Raw genomic sequence first — 17,062 nt, forward strand, 5'->3', positions numbered from 1 at the left:
ATGTGGCTGAAAAAATCTTTTAGACTGCAAGCGTGAAGGATCTAAGAAATTAATCCTCTGTCTAGAAACAAGGGCCTTGACATACAAGTACAGTACTTTAACCACAAATAAATGAATTCAATACTATGAAACTGCAGAGCACAACAAGAAGCAGTCATAATGAACACAAAACACTCAAGCAGGTATTACTTCGATAACAAAAAAAGCGTTTACAATGGTACACAAGCTGCAGCTCAAATTAAGCTTCTGCAAAAACACCCACAGCAAATTATAAAGACAGTAATCAGTATGGCCAGGCCACTGCAAGCCAACAGGCATGAGTAATTGGTAGCTCCAAGGTAAGAAGGCACACATCCAACTCAGAAGAACATCCTGTACCAAACTATCCGACTTGAACTTTGGGAGGACTCGCAGCCAGCCGGTGACACCCGGAAACAACTTCCTGATCCTAATCCTCAAAGGAAATAAAATGCAACTTTGCGGCAGAGCTAAAAGAATGCAGATTATAACCCCTCAAACTTCACCAGAATGGGAATTTTCCCTCCAGAAGAGGCTACATAACCCGGTGAGCCATTTCCATGCTGTAGGCACAGGAAACAGCAAAAGAAGCACAGCCAGATGAAATCATAGGAAGGGCTGGAAGAGGGGAATGACTAACAGCACCCATACTAGACAGATGGAAACGCTGCTCAGCTGTGCTCCCTGAGACTGGAGCAGTATGAACCAGCCAACTAGGGGTAACACCAACAGCACCTCAAACAAAGAGCTGGATGTGAGAGAGATCAAATAAACTGAAATCCGCAGTGGCAATACATACCGGCTTGGCAAGTGGATAAGATTCTTAAGTATTGCTGCCATATCTGCAACATTATTTGTATACTCTGAAGCTTTGAGGAAGACACCTAAGGAACTTTAAAGACGCTAATTACTAATGAATTGCAACATTTTTTTTCTAAGCTTTAAAAATTAGTTAAGAGAACAGGAAAATAAAACTCCCTCCACTATCCATGCCCTAGATCCTCCTTCATAATTTCAAAGAGCAGCCACATAGAAACTTCAGAAGTCCTCTTGCCACAGCCCTAAAAAAAGACAAAGCTTTTTTGATTTGTCTTTTAAGCATCTGTCCCTCTTTTGTCTTCATTTGGGAAATTTAGATTCAAAAGCCTAGCAAAAGTATTTTATGGTTGAACTACTGTATCAGGGAAAATACTAATGTCTGCAGTAACACCAATTACTGTCTCATCCTACCTGCTACAGTCAGTCCCTAACTCGCACTGTGAAGGTTAGCATTTTAACACAATCGTTTTCAATGAAAAACACTAGGACTCATTCATACAAGAAAACAAAAAGATAGCAAATCCATGTTTAATTATGAGTAGTTTCAGTCTAGTTTGCCCATAAATTATTCAGGGTTCACACTGTGGTTTTTTATTTATTTTAAAAATGCATTTCCAATATAGATTTCTCTGTCTGCATTTCAGCCATTATCAAAAACTGCTGCAGTTTTTGTGCTACATCTTGACTGTACAAGACCAAGAAAAACTGTTTAATTTCCAGGCACAACCGTCATTTCAAGGTACACTATATAATTTCAGCAGTATATCTGCTATTTCATCTTATGCTTCTGTCAGAAACTCCAGATTCTATCCAATTTTTAACAAACTAGCAAGCAACTCCCTCAGATTACACCATCAGCTTTACAAATCCTTCAGCCTCTGTTGAAGAATTAAGAAACAGCCGCTTCTTTCTGCTTCTCCCGCTGCTCCTCGCTACGCTAGAGTCAACGTGAGAACCCACATACCTTCTTCATTTCTGTTGGACACATACAGTTAATGCACAATATCCTTAAAATTAGAAAGACGCAAGTGAAAGCTTGCAAGTTTTGCCACATTCAGCAGCCAGGCATGTCAAGAGCCCCCCGGGTATGAAGGAACCCCAGAGCTGACCTCCCATAACTCCAGCCCGCTGGTATGGCCACAGTCACCCACTATCCAAAGCAAGCACTGGAGCCGGTGCAGGTAGCCTTGCTAAGGCACAAATCCAGCACCAGATGCTCTGCTCCCAGTCCAGCTGAAGCATCCTCAGCGCCAGGCAGCTCTAGCTGCAAGCAGGAGCAGGCTTCGGGCAGCAACGCGAGCTGAGCAAGGCTAAAGACACTGCTGGGAATTACAAAGTCGATCTTTGATGCTGCTGCCTTTCTACTGCTGGTATTTGCTACGCAAGCCTATCCAAATCACTTGAAGCTGCTCAAAGCTACAATTTAGGCTTTCTATTGGCACACTGATATCTAACTGGGCACTCCAGATAGCAAAAGCTACTCCAGAATGTTTTCTTTCATCTAGCTGTATGAAGACAATCTCTTGACTGAAGTGCAATGGTTTGGCCATACCGATCAGCCTCCTTGTGCCGTTACTACAAGTTGCTATACTGCAGGGCTGATCCACCTTCATACCACTCAATTCTACGGGTACCACAGCAATTTCAAGACGGCTTTCAACTATTAGGCTTTCTGTTGTCCTCTTCCAAACAGTCTAGAAACACACCTCTAGCTGAGGGACCAAGACCACAAGAAAACATATTCCACAGGAACAATCGAAAGAAAACCATCAGAAGAAAGCTCAGTGGAGTAGAGGGCAATTTTCTTGGCAGTAGCTCATATTTAGAACAGAATTGTCTGGAAGTGGTAAGTATAACTATTGCCTTCAAAAGAAAACTCAGCACTAGCTTCCTTAAACCAACTTCCCTATAGTAACAAGCAAGAAAATTAAGACTAACAAAAAAGATGCAGCTTGCATAGGTACAAAGAAAAAAAAGCAATTCCTGCCTTGCCTATAGAACCAAAACAGTGTTCACTACATACTCCATTTCCGCTCAAAGAAGGGACATTCAGCTGTTACAGTGATGAAAGCTCAGCAAATACCTAAACAGCCAAGGCAGTTTTACTGTATTTGGCACCTGTCCTTCTCCATGAGAAGTAGAAGGCTTTTATCCTCCTCTGCCAAACATTTGACAAATCATAAATTCTCACTTGCTTCTGGAAGACCACGGTAGTTCAGAGCATGAAAATAAAGTGATTTATCATAAGCAATCCATAGGAGAAGATCTTCAGAAGTGGGCACACTTCACCAAACAAGCAGTGTGGTATTAAAAAAAAAAAAGTCGTCTAAACTGGAAAGAGAAGCTCTTAGTCCTTATGAAGTTTTTATTCTCATGTGTTACTAATTCACATCAGAACCTGCATTCGATTTGTCTATCCAGATCTTTACTACATAACAATTGTGAGCACACACTTTCAAATACTCTGCCCACAGAGCTCTTAGAATGACAAATAAAAAAATTCTTCTGAGGTTTGTGTCTTTTCTCTTTTAAAGCATTAATTATAACTTTAGGTAAGTAAGTTTAGACAATTTTAAGAAAAGTCTTGAACTGGCTATTTTTGTCAAAGGAACATGCCTTTCTGTTGTGTAACAGCACTATCCATGCATTGAAGTTGTATCTATTTTCAACAGGCTCTTCCTTGGAGAGAAGCAACAACTTCCTTATAAAAGTAGAACGGTTGACTAGGCAGGTCTGAGAAGAAAAGATGGACGTGCGAGGGAACAACTAGGAATCCAGTGGGGAGAAAAAGGCTAACACGTTATGTAAGCACACATGTAAAAACAAGAAGAAATTTCTAAATTTCATCAATATTAAAGCCAGAAGTTACATCCTGGCAATTCTGGAAAGAAATTAAATAAAGCATCTTGAGAAATTCAGAAGATGTTTTTTACTTTTTATATGCGCATTATCTAATAATTTCTTGCTTGGTGAGTAACACTGCAGCTTAATGTGACAACTGCAATTAAAAATAAATATCTTCTTATATAATTCTTCTCCCACAGAATTTTAGCAGAAAGTAGGCTTCCCGTCAGATGCAGGCACCAAAGAGGAAAAAGAAAACAGATAAGTTATTTTTGCCTTACTTGTTACAAAGACATTTTTCAGGAACAAAGAATCTCATCACAGCTTAAGTGCTTGAGTACTACTGTGATAAACTCAACACACATGCTGCAACAGAACTGGTGGGGTTTGGTTGGTTTTCTTGTCTAACACTAGCACTATCTGAATACTAATACTAACACTATCTGAGAAGATGGTGTTTCTGCTATTTTCATTCTAAAATTTTACTAACCAGTAAACAAACACTGTAATATCCCATAGTGCTTCTTTTATGAACTTAGTATCAGCACTGATCATCTCAGAAACTGTTCTTAATATTAAAAAAGCATCCTTTACAGTAATGTGACATATTGCCCCCAAAATGAATGGGCTAAATAAAGTAAGATCATAACAGATTTTTGTTGACATATTTTTCAAAACAACAATCTAAAGATTTCTGGTAAGGTAATAAAACATGGATTGAAATCATTCATTCTGCTACTATCACTGCTTAAAAATCGTACTACAATTATTTTTATGCTGGGAAAAAAAGTTTCTAGAGAGGGTAATCTTGATTTAAACTCCCAGCACTGCAACAGTGCAGACACTCGTCACCTCAACACAGCCTGGTAAACTGAATCATAGGTCCAATGCATACATGTGCATACAAAGGACAAGGTGTTATCTCAGCTAAATATGAAGCAGTAAAAACTACAGTGCCATATCTCCAGTGGAATTTTACATGGAGATAGCTAACCTAATATTAAGACAAGAACAATAAAACTTTTATACAAAGCCTATCTATGGCAAGTCATTTAAGACTTGTGTCCTTTCAGTCTCCTAGAAGCACCGAGGTATCAGAGCAGCTTATGCTTGTCCTACTTTGTTTTGTAGTGACATGTTTGTATCGGGAAAGAATCATGCGCTTGTGGTGCTAACCTCACTTGTACGCCTCTGTTAACAGTTCACCAGCACTACACATACTAGTATGTGCATCTCAGTGTTACTTTCTCCACAGTCCGCTACTGTTGCAACTTGTTAGGGAAAGTGGATTCTCTGGTGGTTTTATGCCTCTCTCATTTAATGCAGTGTTTTTGAAACGCAGGCTAGGAATCACTGAAATAGAGACAACAGACAAAGAAAGTGAACTACACCCCCGGGCACGAGAGGCAAAAGTAAAAGCACACGCCTGGCTTAGGATACCGTGACGGAGAGTGCAGTTGGAGGGCAGGCAGCACAAACGAACCAAGTTGGCTGAAAGGCAGACAGGAAGCAAAACAGTTTGGGAAACGCTGCCTTATTTACAAACACTCCCACTAGGCGATGAGATATTCATGGGCAAGCAAAGGAAAACAGCAATCTTTACCATAATATTAAATGGCTGGGCTGTCTTTTTTTTTTTTTGTTAAATTTCTCACATATCATAAAAGCATCTGATAAAGACTGGGGAAAAGGATAGGTGCCATGCTTTTGCTCTGTAAAAATCTCAGTACAGAGTCTAGAGCAGCAGGACTCCTCATCATGGACCAAGTCCAAAAGCACAGTGATAATACAAATTAAAATTGATACTTTTTCAAAAGAGTCATCAGAACTACTCTGTTATCAGAAACAGCAATTCAAAGTAATTCTATTACTTAATATCATAGCTTTCAGAGTTAACCCTCTCCAAAAGCTTTCACAATTCCTAACATATTGCATCAAATTATTCAATAAACTGCATCAAATTTTTCAAAGCATACATGTTTCAGCTTTTGTTTTTAATAGCCTCCCTATACCTAAAACTCAACTTTTTTTTATATAAATAGTTGTATGAAATGTGTGCAGACAACCTGAACAGAGTGTTTTTCACAGCAGTGGGGGAGAACGCGTAAAAGAAAGGAAAGGTCTTCCTGCCAGTTGCATCAGCATTAGACCAACTGAAGTTGAGGGAGTCTACCCACAGACTACAGAAATTACATATCGCATAACCAACCTGACAGCAACTTGTACAATGCACGTCTCTACTCTCACTTTCGTGTATCTGTACTTTGTTCGTAAATCCCTATTCTCAAATTAAAATAAAAAGGTCAGGAGTAAAAAGGCTGTTAGGAAGCAAATTAAAAAATACAAATAAGTTCTGAGCACAAAACACCTCTGAAGATCAAACAAAACAATCACATAATCTGAACTTTTTTAACTCCTGAAAGACTTATGGAACGAACACAAAGGTGCATGCACACACACACACACAGAGTGATCTATTCCAACTCATCTCCAACACACAGGGATTCACCACACCATTTTTCTGGCGGTGTAATGCATGACATGTTTACTAGAAAGCAACAGATCAGGAAAACATCAGCCACATCAGCTTACTATCTAAATCCCTCCACTGACCCCCTTTTCATCAGCTGCCTCACGACCAAGATTATTTTTTCTGCTTTTGAGGTTCCACAGAAGTGCTTCTGCCTGTGTTTATCACCCCACCCTCACTTACCATTTGTCCACTTTTCCCGCAGCAGTCTAAATTTGCTTCTAGGTGGTTCCTTACACATGGAACTCTTTCTGAGCTGGTCCCCAAGGTCACTATTTTCTGGGCACTCAAATCCTTCCTGAAGGCCCACTCCTACAGTGATACCTACAAAAAATCAGTTATCTAACACCTGCTAGATAGAAACTAAATGGGGATGCTCTGTATCTTAAAAAACATTATCAAAACTTCGAATTATTAAGATATAGCATACAGAGTTTGCTCACATAATGTAACTATCCCCCACACACACTCCTTTTCATCTCTGCCTTTGAAGCAGAAAAACAATTACAACAGTAATGGTGCTTTCTTTACATTCTTCAATACCCAACACAGGGTAGGTACTACCAGAAACAAATAATCACCAGTACTTCTCGGGTATCTGTAATTCCTGTGGAATATTTGGACTTTGAATGATTTCCCATGCAGTAAGGAAAACCCACAAAGTATATAAACGGATATAATCAGTTTCAAAACCAATTAATAGTGTATTTTTTTTAAAGTTTCATATGCTAAAACTGCCCCTCAAAATCCCATATAACTTTGCAGATTGAGAAATTTTTCCTTCCCTCCTTTCTTCTTCCTTAGCTCCCCCCAATAATTTTCCTCCCTGATTCATTACCACATGAAACATGTAAAAGTGAAAAGAAAATCCATGTCTATAATTTCCCGATTTCTGGAGTTGACATAGGAGACAAAAAGTGATTAAGTGAAATCAGTAATTTTCATTTTCTCCCACGCATCTCTAACTGGCTACTGGTTTTAGTCTTCAATTCTCAATTGTCTCTAACCGTCTCCAAACATCCCAAATGTCTCTTCAATTCTTGGAATTGCCTCCTCATTTCTTAAAAATATTCAGAGCAAAACAAGATGAAAATTGTATCATCTATCAACTCCTGGAAAAGGCATCAGGGAAATTAAACAGGGAAACATCTCTCTAAAAAGAAAAAACAGAGGTATACAACAACTAATACATCATCACTTGCAAGAAGTACAAACAGGTTTGGAAAAAGCATTCTCAACCATACACCTTTACTATAATACCTATTTTCTGTATACAAGTGAAGAAGAAACAAACCCAGGGAAAAGCGACCAGTATGTGACATACCAGAACTATACTTATTTAAAAGTTGGAGATGTCTGTTTCTAAATACTTCAAGCTGTAAATACTGAAATGCTACCAACAATAAGAAAAATCCATATTTAGAATAATCCTGATCATTGTTTCATTGCATTAAGAAGTGTAATCCAACAGATTACCTTCAGTACCTGTTTTGCTGAATAGCTTATCTTTTCTTTTTTTTTCTGCATCCACTGCTTCATTTTGTTTACAAAGGAATGGACTGGTAAAGACTTAAACACCTTTTAAAAAGCAGAAAATATACAAGTGTATAGGTCTTTCCACTCTAAGCCTAGCGTATCTGTGGATTTCACAAAACCTAAGCTGTAATGCTCACTAAGCTAACCACCCAAGTGACTGCATACAGAGTTGCTACGGCGGTAGCCACTATCCACTACTGCTACTACTGGCCGCCTAAACAGACAGGTGGCGGGCTGCGAAAACGGCCACGATGCTTTTAATCGGTTAACCCAATGCAACCCAAGCCTTGACGCCCCTTTCCACCTCCTCACGGGCTGGCAACAAAGTCTATTCACAGAGAGGCTTTCTCAGCAGCCGTGGAGAAACGCAGAGGGAGGCTGCTCGGCAAAGTATCGCAGGCACCTCGTGGAAACACTAGCCTGTATTTCGACCACGGATTTCCTAGGAGGACTTCGAGAAAGGCTTTCTGGTAGAGAACCAGATGAAAACATCTCACGAGGAGAGGGTGAGCTAACCTCTGGCACGGGGATCTCGGGCAGCAGCAGCAGCACTGCTGCGGTGGCCAGCTCCTCCGCCGGCAGCTGGGCGGACAGCAGCACCCACTCACCGCTGCGGGGTCCGCACAGCACCTGGAGCTCCTTCGCTCAGCGCCTCTGTGTTTTGGTCACGTTTATAGGAATCGAAGAGAAGAGGAAAGAGCGAGCGCTGTGTATCGTGTACTTAATGGCAAAAAGCGGGGTGGAAGTTAGCAAATGTTTAGAGCCGTACCTCAGCTCCTATCTATTAATACCTAACATGAGGTCTACACGCAGAAGAGTATTACACCTGTTAAACTACTCAAAAGCTAACAAATGCAACTGCAACTTGTCCAACTTGCATATAGACAAGATACACTTTAATACCACAACGACATTTTTCTCTAGACCCTCCCTCACGCAGCATCAAGAAGGGACAGCGCCCTAGGAACAAGCCAGCGGCGTGCAGCAAAGTAGGCTGACGGTTTGCTGCTTCCAGAAGTTGGAAAGTGCCAGAGAGAACAGAGAGCAGATACAAGAGGAGAAATTTTTCATGCTATTATGACCCCTACCCATCCTTCCCTGGGCTGTCCCTTAAAACCCTACTAATCAAGCCTATCCTTGCCCCTAAATGCCAAGCAACAGTCACTTCCCCACCTCTTCTCAGATTCGGTACTGCTACCACCACAGCTCACTGGGTCAACGTGTGGGACATACATCTATTAGAAAAGCACCATGTGCAGATTTTGGCAGCTAACAAATCCAGAGGAAAGTTTCTTCTGTTTTTTCTTCCCTTTTTTTGTCACGGGGGTCCTATGTGAAAAGGATTTTTTTTTTTTTTTTAAAATCAAACTTTAGACAGGTAATACCAACTACATTTCCTAATTTGTAGACAGTCAGCAGGCCACCTTACATATGGAAGGTGAACCACGCCGAAGGCCCAGCGCTCACAGCTCGGGGGGGAAGAAGTAGAAATGGTGCTTTGAACACATGTGCTCCAAATGTCAAGTAGTTGAGGGGTGGGGGCCAGCAGCGCTATCTTCTGAGAGCGAGCAAAGCTCATCGGCATGGTCAGTCTCGTTCCCCAAGAACAGAAAAAGCCACACAGTCAGGCCAAACCCACATTTAGCCCACTACCTCATCTCTGAGGCTGGACAGCAGCAGGTTATGTGGACAAAAGCATAAGCGTGAGGCAAGGATAAAGCAGGATTTCCCAGCAGGCTCTCAGCCATATGTAGGGGAAGAGGAGTCTGATTCAGAGATGATTTTTTTCACATTTAATAAGCTCAAGCAGAGTTTGCTTCCAAGAATATCTGATCACTTTTGGAATCCCTGTCAGATGTTAGTATCCAAAACATCTATGACACAGAATAGCTTAACCACACATGGTGCAAGAAACTTCTCCTGGTTAGCTCTGAGGAGGTCACCTGCTCATTCCACTTCATACCCTCATACTGAAATACTTCTGCACTGGAGTATTCCTTGTATTTTCACTGTTCACCTTCTCATCACTCCATGTTCCTATCACCTATGTTGTGAAAATAAGTTCAGTATTTGGGGAGCCTTTGTGATTACCACAGAAAAACCTATAAGTAAATTAATAATCCTGTACTCAAAGCAGGATTAGAGTAACACGCATGTTAGAATGAGGCACTGACCCACTTTTAACAATAAATAGGACTACACAGTTAATTAGTCAATGAGCATTATCTGCTCTGTGCACTGAATGAGGCTGGGGTCCAGTGAGGAAGGAAGAAGGGAGGGTGGCAGCCCCAGCCATGTAACTAAAGACCACCAAATACTTTTGAATTGGGTAAGACAGCCGATGAGGCTGTACAGGCAGGTGATTTTTGGCAATTCCCAATTTCATGTTCTTAACCTCAGAACTTTATTATTCAACACAACTTTGTGTATTACTTCCTACATCCATAGAAATAAAACTTTCATTCCTTCCATTTGGAAATCATACTGTTAACACCATGGGTCATCAGCAAGGTAAGGATTCTAGATATGACCTTGTCAGTACCTATACAGATCAACTCCAGATTTTGAACAACCATTCTCCTTATTCGTTTCACAAATGCATCCCGAAGAAGAGCAGCTTAGAAGAGAAACTGGGCCCACTCCCTGGCTCTTCAACTTTAATTTCTCTCTCCTACCTTTCCTTACTCTTTTTTCCTAGTTAGTCTCCTTAAGATCATCTTCTATCAGTCCAAGCTTTTGCCTCCTGTAACTTCAAGTGAGGTGGCTTTCCCAGCAGGCAATCACTGGTAATAGCGGAGTGGGCTTGTCCGTTCTTGGTGCCCTCACTCCTCACAATGGGTGCAACTGCAGAGAAGTCTACGTAGTTTTAAACCTCTGACACATTCAGTAGAAGCAACTTCTCCAAATCATTTAACTGTTCAGCAGTATCAACCTCTGAGCACGCCCAAATTCTGAGGGTTTCTTCTTAGATTTAGGGCTTGGGCAAATTTTGGAACTCTTTCTTACAAGAGCAGCCTTCACATAGGAGCTTTTACCGCCAAGCCAAATTATGCACCATCTCCCCAAGCCTGAATCCCCTAGTTCAATAGATTTTAGTGATTTCCTTTCGCATAGGAGAAAAAGTGTATTTCGTGCCTGGCTCTGTCCAAAAGAAAAATGAAAAAAGATTGACTTATTGCTGCTTAATCTCTCCAAGACATTTCTACCCATAAAAAAAAAAAAAGGCAGGCAAAAAAGACCCCAGCTTGACAACTGAAGTTTGAAAAACTGATCAAAATCTGCAAATAGTGTCTTTTAATAGAAAGCATTAAGCAATTTTATATTATAGGCTCCTCCTGGAATGGTAGACATGAAAGTACTGTGTTAACGTAAGACACTGACAAGCTACCAACTACAGAGATAAAACTGCTCAGTGGCACACCTGGCAAAATAGCAGTTGCAGGTTCTTGAAGCGCATATCGAGGACTAAAAAGCTATATACAGGATGTTCAGCATGGTTGCATCTCAACTTCAGAAAAAAATATGGTCGTGACCATTTAGTAGTCAAGTCATTTAATGTAAACAAATGCGAGATTTACGACTGAAATCAATAACGCAACCAAGCTTAATATACCGATTTAAAGGGGCAAGACTTTTCTGAAAGAGCATCTTTTCCTAGCTGCCAAGTGCTGCTTCACCTACAGACGGAAGGGTTATTAAAAATCGGTTTGCTGCAAACACCACCTAACTATGGGACCGCACGTTAGGAAGACGCGTAACCAACCAGTAACAGCAATGTCGCTCTGCAGGGCATGCAGGCAATCTGAACCCTCACCATTTGAGAGGGGGCTGCGTATGAAGGCTGAAGAAGCCTTGGGGGAAAGAAAAAAAAAGAGTTCAGAAGCAATTTCTGCTCGCGGCAGTGGATAACGTAGATATATGTAGTTAGTTATAAAATTAGGGGTTTTTTAAATGTAATCTTTCAGCTGGAAAACTTTAAGCTTCCGAGAGCTGAAACTCAGCATCCAAGCTGAGACTGAGCCCATCCAAGGGTACTACCGCTCCGGAGAGCGCTGCCTCCCCGCTACCGCCCTCCTCCCGGCCCCACCGCGGCCGGGGGGGGTCCGGTGATCCCGCACCGAGCCTAGCACTGGAGTCACCGACGGGTGCCCCCCCACAACGCCACCCTTGTCGGTGTGTGTGTGGGGAAATGTCCTTCCCACACACACACACACACACTCCCCTACCAGGCTCCGCTACCGACCGGGGACCCCTCTACGTGCCCCGGGGCGGCGGGCACAGCCCCGTCTCTCCCACCCGGGACCCCCCACGGCTCCCAACACCGGGTGGAAGCCGGGGAAAGGGGAGGCCGGGGACCCCCCCCCACCATGGCTCTCGTTATTTGTTTCCGGTAGCACCACAGCGTGTCGGGGAGCAGCAACAACGCGCCGCCCGCCACCCCACCCCACCCCACCCGCGGGGGCCGCCCCGCCGCACTCACTCGCCAGCCGCGGGCCATCCAGCCCCCCGCCGCCGCCGCCGCCGCCGCCTCCTCCTCCTCCTCCTCCGCCGCCGCCTCCCGCTCCCAGCTCGGCTTTCTTAGGCCCCACCACCGCCGCCGCCGCCGCCGGGCCCGGGTTGGCCCCGTGAGGCGGGTAGCCAGGCCCAGCAGCGGCGGCGGCGGCGGTGACCGGGGGGATGCCGAGCGGGAGCCCGCCGAGGGGAGCGGCGGGCCCCGGGCCGGTGGGGGGAGCGGCGCCGGGCTCCTCATGCAGGAACTGGCACTCCTCGCCGTAGAAGCAGGTCTTGTCCTTGGCGTAGTAACGGCAGAACTTCAGCTTGACGGCACCGCCGCCGCCGGCTCCCGCCCCACCGGCCGCCGGCCCCGCCACCCCAACCGGCGGCGGCGGCGGCGGCGGCGGCCCCACCACCGGTGAAGGCGACGAGCAGGGCAGGCCGCTGCTGTTCATGGCAACCGCCCCGCCGCCGCCGCCGGGGTCGGCACCATGGGGAAGGAGGGCGGGAAGGGGGCGCGGGAACCGCCGTCACCCCGGGGCTCCGGCTCCGGAAGAAGAGGAGGAGGAAGGAGGAGGAAGGAGATTGGGGGGGGGGGGGGGGGGGGCGACTACCGCGCCTCTTAAAGGGGCCGCGCGGCCCGCGGCGGGGGCGGCGGCGCCTCCTCAGTGGTCCCGGCGCTCGGGGTTGTTTATGCCATTTTCCTCTTCCTGAGCTGCCGCACCACCGCGCCTGCGCCGGCGCGGGGCACGCTGGGTAGCGCCGCCGGCCGCCTGAGGGGGGGAAAGCCGGCCCGCCCGCCCCTTCGTTCGTCCGTTCGTTCGGCGCGATCGGGGCCGGTGGTGAGGGAAGGTGGGGGCCGGGCGGGTTGGGAGCGGGTGGGGGTTAACCGTCCCTTCGGCGAACGGCGGTCTGAAGGCGGTACCGCCCGCTCCCGAGGGGATAAACGGCGGGGGCGGGTGACTGACTGACCACCCGCCCCCCCCCCCCGGTTTCCCGCTTGGGCTCCGGTGCGGTCTGTCAGGCTGGGTCTCTTGCCTTTTCCCCCTCAGGGAGAGGGGGGAGGTCAAAGGACCGGCGGTCCTACCGGCGCCTCAACCGATTCCACCCCCTCACCCCCCAAAAAAAAAAGTCACGTACCACTTTCCTGCTGAAAAAAAAAAAAAACCACGGCAGCCCCTTCGCTTTTCCCTGCCCGCCGTGTGAGAACGGAGCCTGAGGGATTCTGCCTCTCCGCGAGTGAAACCAGCATCCCTGCCGGTTTTAAGGGGATGCTTGAAGTGTTTTCCCCCTGAGCGTGGAGAACTCTGTTACGTGAATTTTCAGTGGCTCACTGGCAAAGCGGCTCGAGATTATTTTTTTCTGTTTTTCCTCAAATTGTTGGCATAGCTTGTTGTGCAGTCACCGAAATAACATATATGTAGTGGAAAAAACATCATACGTTCAAGTGCGCTTGACGTTATTTTGGTAAAGAAAACATTTACTGTAGAATTCAGATTACTTTTTGTCTATCATAGTCTTCTCTCACAAAAAAACCAAAAAGAAAACCGGGGCCTGTCTCCAAGATGCTTTGACAGTTTGTGCCAAAAGAAATTGGGGAAAAAAAAGAGTAAGCTTTTAAATGTCACATCAGAATTAGTCAAAGTCTTTCTTCCTCAGATAAAGTCTTTAAAGACTTGAAAAAGTAAGCGTGCCTTAAGCTGAAATCTCAAGATCACCGTTTTTGCAGTCAGAAGCGTGGCTTCAAAGCTTGTGAACCAGTTGAGGAAAAAAGTGGTTGCTCCGCAAAAAAAGGTTGGACAGAAAACTAGAGAAGGGCAAGGCTACAAGAGTCAGGGCTCCAGTTCTAGTCTGGTATCCCAAGAAGACAAGGTGAGGGTATCATCTGTCTGTCATTCCCCAACAATTGTCAGCCTTTTGCTTCCTTTCAACTCTATGGCAAAGAGCTCACAGCAGCTTCTGTGTTCCTGCAAGTTTAGAAAAGTAGGCAAAAGGGTAGAAAGATCCTGTTGGATTCTCCATTCAAATCTCTGGGCAGGAGCTCAGACAAACTGCAGCAGATTCTACGGGGAAGAGAATCCTCATACACGCCCCAACCATGAGAAACGTTTCAGTCCCAACTTGCACCTTCTCAGACCACCAAAATCGGTTTGCTTTAGTACATGGATCAGAGGTGGTCCCGGCTGCTTTAGCTGAGGTGCCCACAGCACTACTTAGTTCTGTATTACTCAGCCCCCTGGCATTAGTATTACACCTCTGAGGAGTGAAAGCAAGGGCTCCCTTCCACTGTGAGCTGTTGCAGCTACACACAGGTGCCCACGGGTGACGCTTCCCTCAGCTGCTGCAGTGGGGAAAGGGAGAGCGTGGGAGTGCATTGTTTTGTCTCCCTTTATGCTGCTCATCCGTGCCTTGGGAAGATGCCGGCACAGGGCAGAGGTCTCGGGCAGGTGGGGCCTTTGGGGTGCATGGGTTCCCAGAGGGGAATGGGAGGTAGAAAATGTTGTGTTTGAGGTAATTCCAGGTGTGGGAGAAGAGAGGAACCCAATGTCGCCTTCTGCTGAAGTCCAGTTATCAGCAGTCTATTTCTCATCCCTTATTCCAGGTATGATGTCCCCTGGAAAAACGTCCCTTCCCTTCAGCAAGGTCAGAGTGAGTCAACAAGTTATACATGCGTGTGAGTAGGTTGGAAGGAGCCGCAGAAAGATGTTAATAAAGGGAGAAGAAAAATTTCAGCTTTCACCCAGAGCTTTCCCAAGCTCTGTGGATCTTTTATCCGGAGCTTTAGTACTGTGGATTTAATGGTATCAAGTTATCTTATAAGAGATTTCATGATACACATAGGGTAATACCATTTCTGGGTAAACTGGTTGAACATGAAATGAATTCTTCCAAGCAAAGACTTCAATTGTGTAACCACTCCCATCACTGAAGTGTATTCTAACCTGTGTTTTCAACCTTCTGAATCTGCTTTTCCCACAGCTCTTTTGCTGATCTATGCATATGTCTAATATTACATATACACAGTGAGGTTAGGAACAAGGACACAAATGGGCTTGTGTATACACGACCCACATTTTTTCTGTCTGCACGCTGTAGCTCGGGTTGAAAACATTCCCACTGGATGCGGGAAGAGCTGAGATAGCAGACTGGGCAGTAGCACGTGATCCTGCCAGCCGGAGTGCCCAGATAACAATGAGACGTGCAGTACGGTGCCAAGGGCGTTTGGGTTCTCCCCCACCCGGTGTAAGTGAGCCGCTGAGCATCGAACCAGCTTGGAAGTGTCCCTCATCTTTTCTATGTTCTCTTGGCCAGCAGAGCAGAGCCAATAATGGGAAGAGGCTCAAGATGGCATCAGCCTCTTTTTGTGGCTCTGGCAAGCTCTCACCTCTCCTGTCTTTTCATTTCTGTTAACTATATATAAGCACTTGGCCTAAAGACTGACCCGAAGCTACTGAGTGTCCATATGGGAGCCTGACACCTTCTCATTAATCATAGCCACGTGTTCCCCTCCAGAATTTTATTTTTATTGCCTGTTCCTGCTGGTCAGCCAGCGCGCTGAGGAGTCCTGCTGGTCATTTGCTATCCATTTGAACTTGCCCCACTGCCTCGTGCAGTGCACAGAGATTTACTGGGCATTCCTGCAGAGTAGTGATTGATGATGTTATCATTTTTTTCCACAAAACTAGGTCCCCTGTTAATTGAAGCTGGCACCTATATGGAGAGGGCTGCTGTTCCTCTCCTGGGCACACAACCAGATTTACTTTGCATGAGATCCAGGGAGTAAGACGAAGGAGAAACAGATAGATACCCCTGGGTCTTGTCCCACTTTGTAGTCAAGTCATAACTGCGGTGTGCTTTTCGACCCAGAAATGGGGAAATACTCCTGTATGCATGCATGCAGCCATAGCCAAGTGACAGAGTTTTTATAAGCTCTGACAGAAAGGCAGAACCAAACATTATGAGATGAAAAATAAGAGAGGGGAGAAAAAAGGAAATCCTTGGGAAGGAAAGCCCTGCCAAGAGCTCTTTTCTCCAGCCAAATCAGATCGCAAGTGCCAAATAGCTCTCCCCTAACATTCAAACCAGTGTTGAGAAAGCCGTGTCTGCTATTGAGAGTGACAGTTTCTCTTTGTGTCGATCCAAAATTAACATGTTTAATAGATCATGTGGAAATAGATCCTGAAGTGCAAGCTGGCATCTGATAATGCGAATAAATAACATTACTTTTTGAGGGATAGAGTTATTGTAGCTGTGTTGGGGTTTTCTTAAGGCATAGGAAAGGCAAGTTTTGTAGGTAGGAATCTTGTTAAACCAACCAAGTAGTTGTAAAAAGTAATGCCTGAACACTCTTTTTTTCAACAGTACCAGTTGGTCTATTCAGAGATATTATCTCCACTTACAAAACTGGCCTTGCTTAATATTGTTGAAAGAGATCAAAGGAAATTCTTCTTAAAAAAGTTTTCACATAATCTGAATTTAGCCTTTAAAGTCTATCATTATAGTATATCATTAAGAAAAAAAAAGTTAGCAAGATTTACAAAAATGTCAGTATGATCTGAGTCCACAGTCATATTAGATGAGAATTGAGCATTTGTTCATTTATTTTATGGAGGAAGAGTAATAAAGCCTGATAGTTCAGGATATACACCAACTACTGTCTGAAGTCTAAGGGAGTTGCTGCTCTTGAGGAGATTATTCCACAGAACTAGGGGGTTTTTAATCTTCCATTGAAGTGTTTGAGAATGCCTAAGATGGCAGTCAGGATACTGGATTGAATGGACCAACCTGCTGTGGCAGTACCCGTGAGTCTCTAACTAGGCG

At 44.7% G+C, this 17,062-nt stretch overlaps 1 protein-coding gene across 9 annotated transcripts in view; it reads right to left on the reverse strand.

Annotated features, from left to right (window-relative positions):
• The window catches only part of PAN3 (poly(A) specific ribonuclease subunit PAN3), an 82,640-nt gene extending 69,844 nt beyond the window's left edge, over positions 1–12,796 (reverse strand). For 3 of the 9 annotated variants that reach the window (XM_075050677.1, XM_075050674.1, XM_075050671.1), the window contains exon 1: positions 12,228–12,794. In XM_075050677.1, the coding sequence (XP_074906778.1) occupies positions 12,228–12,696 (469 nt within the window). In that variant the 5' untranslated portion in view covers positions 12,697–12,794. Of the gene's footprint in view, positions 1–6,394; positions 6,536–11,510; positions 11,599–12,227 lie in introns of all 9 variants that reach the window. The other 6 variants (XM_075050673.1, XM_075050669.1, XM_075050672.1 and 3 more) reach the window with 5 other exon arrangements.
• Between the last annotated feature and the right edge of the window lie 4,266 nt (positions 12,797–17,062).

This window comes from Buteo buteo, chromosome 18 (assembly GCF_964188355.1).
Source record: "Buteo buteo chromosome 18, bButBut1.hap1.1, whole genome shotgun sequence".
NCBI classification, from domain to species: Eukaryota; Metazoa; Chordata; class Aves; order Accipitriformes; family Accipitridae; genus Buteo; species Buteo buteo.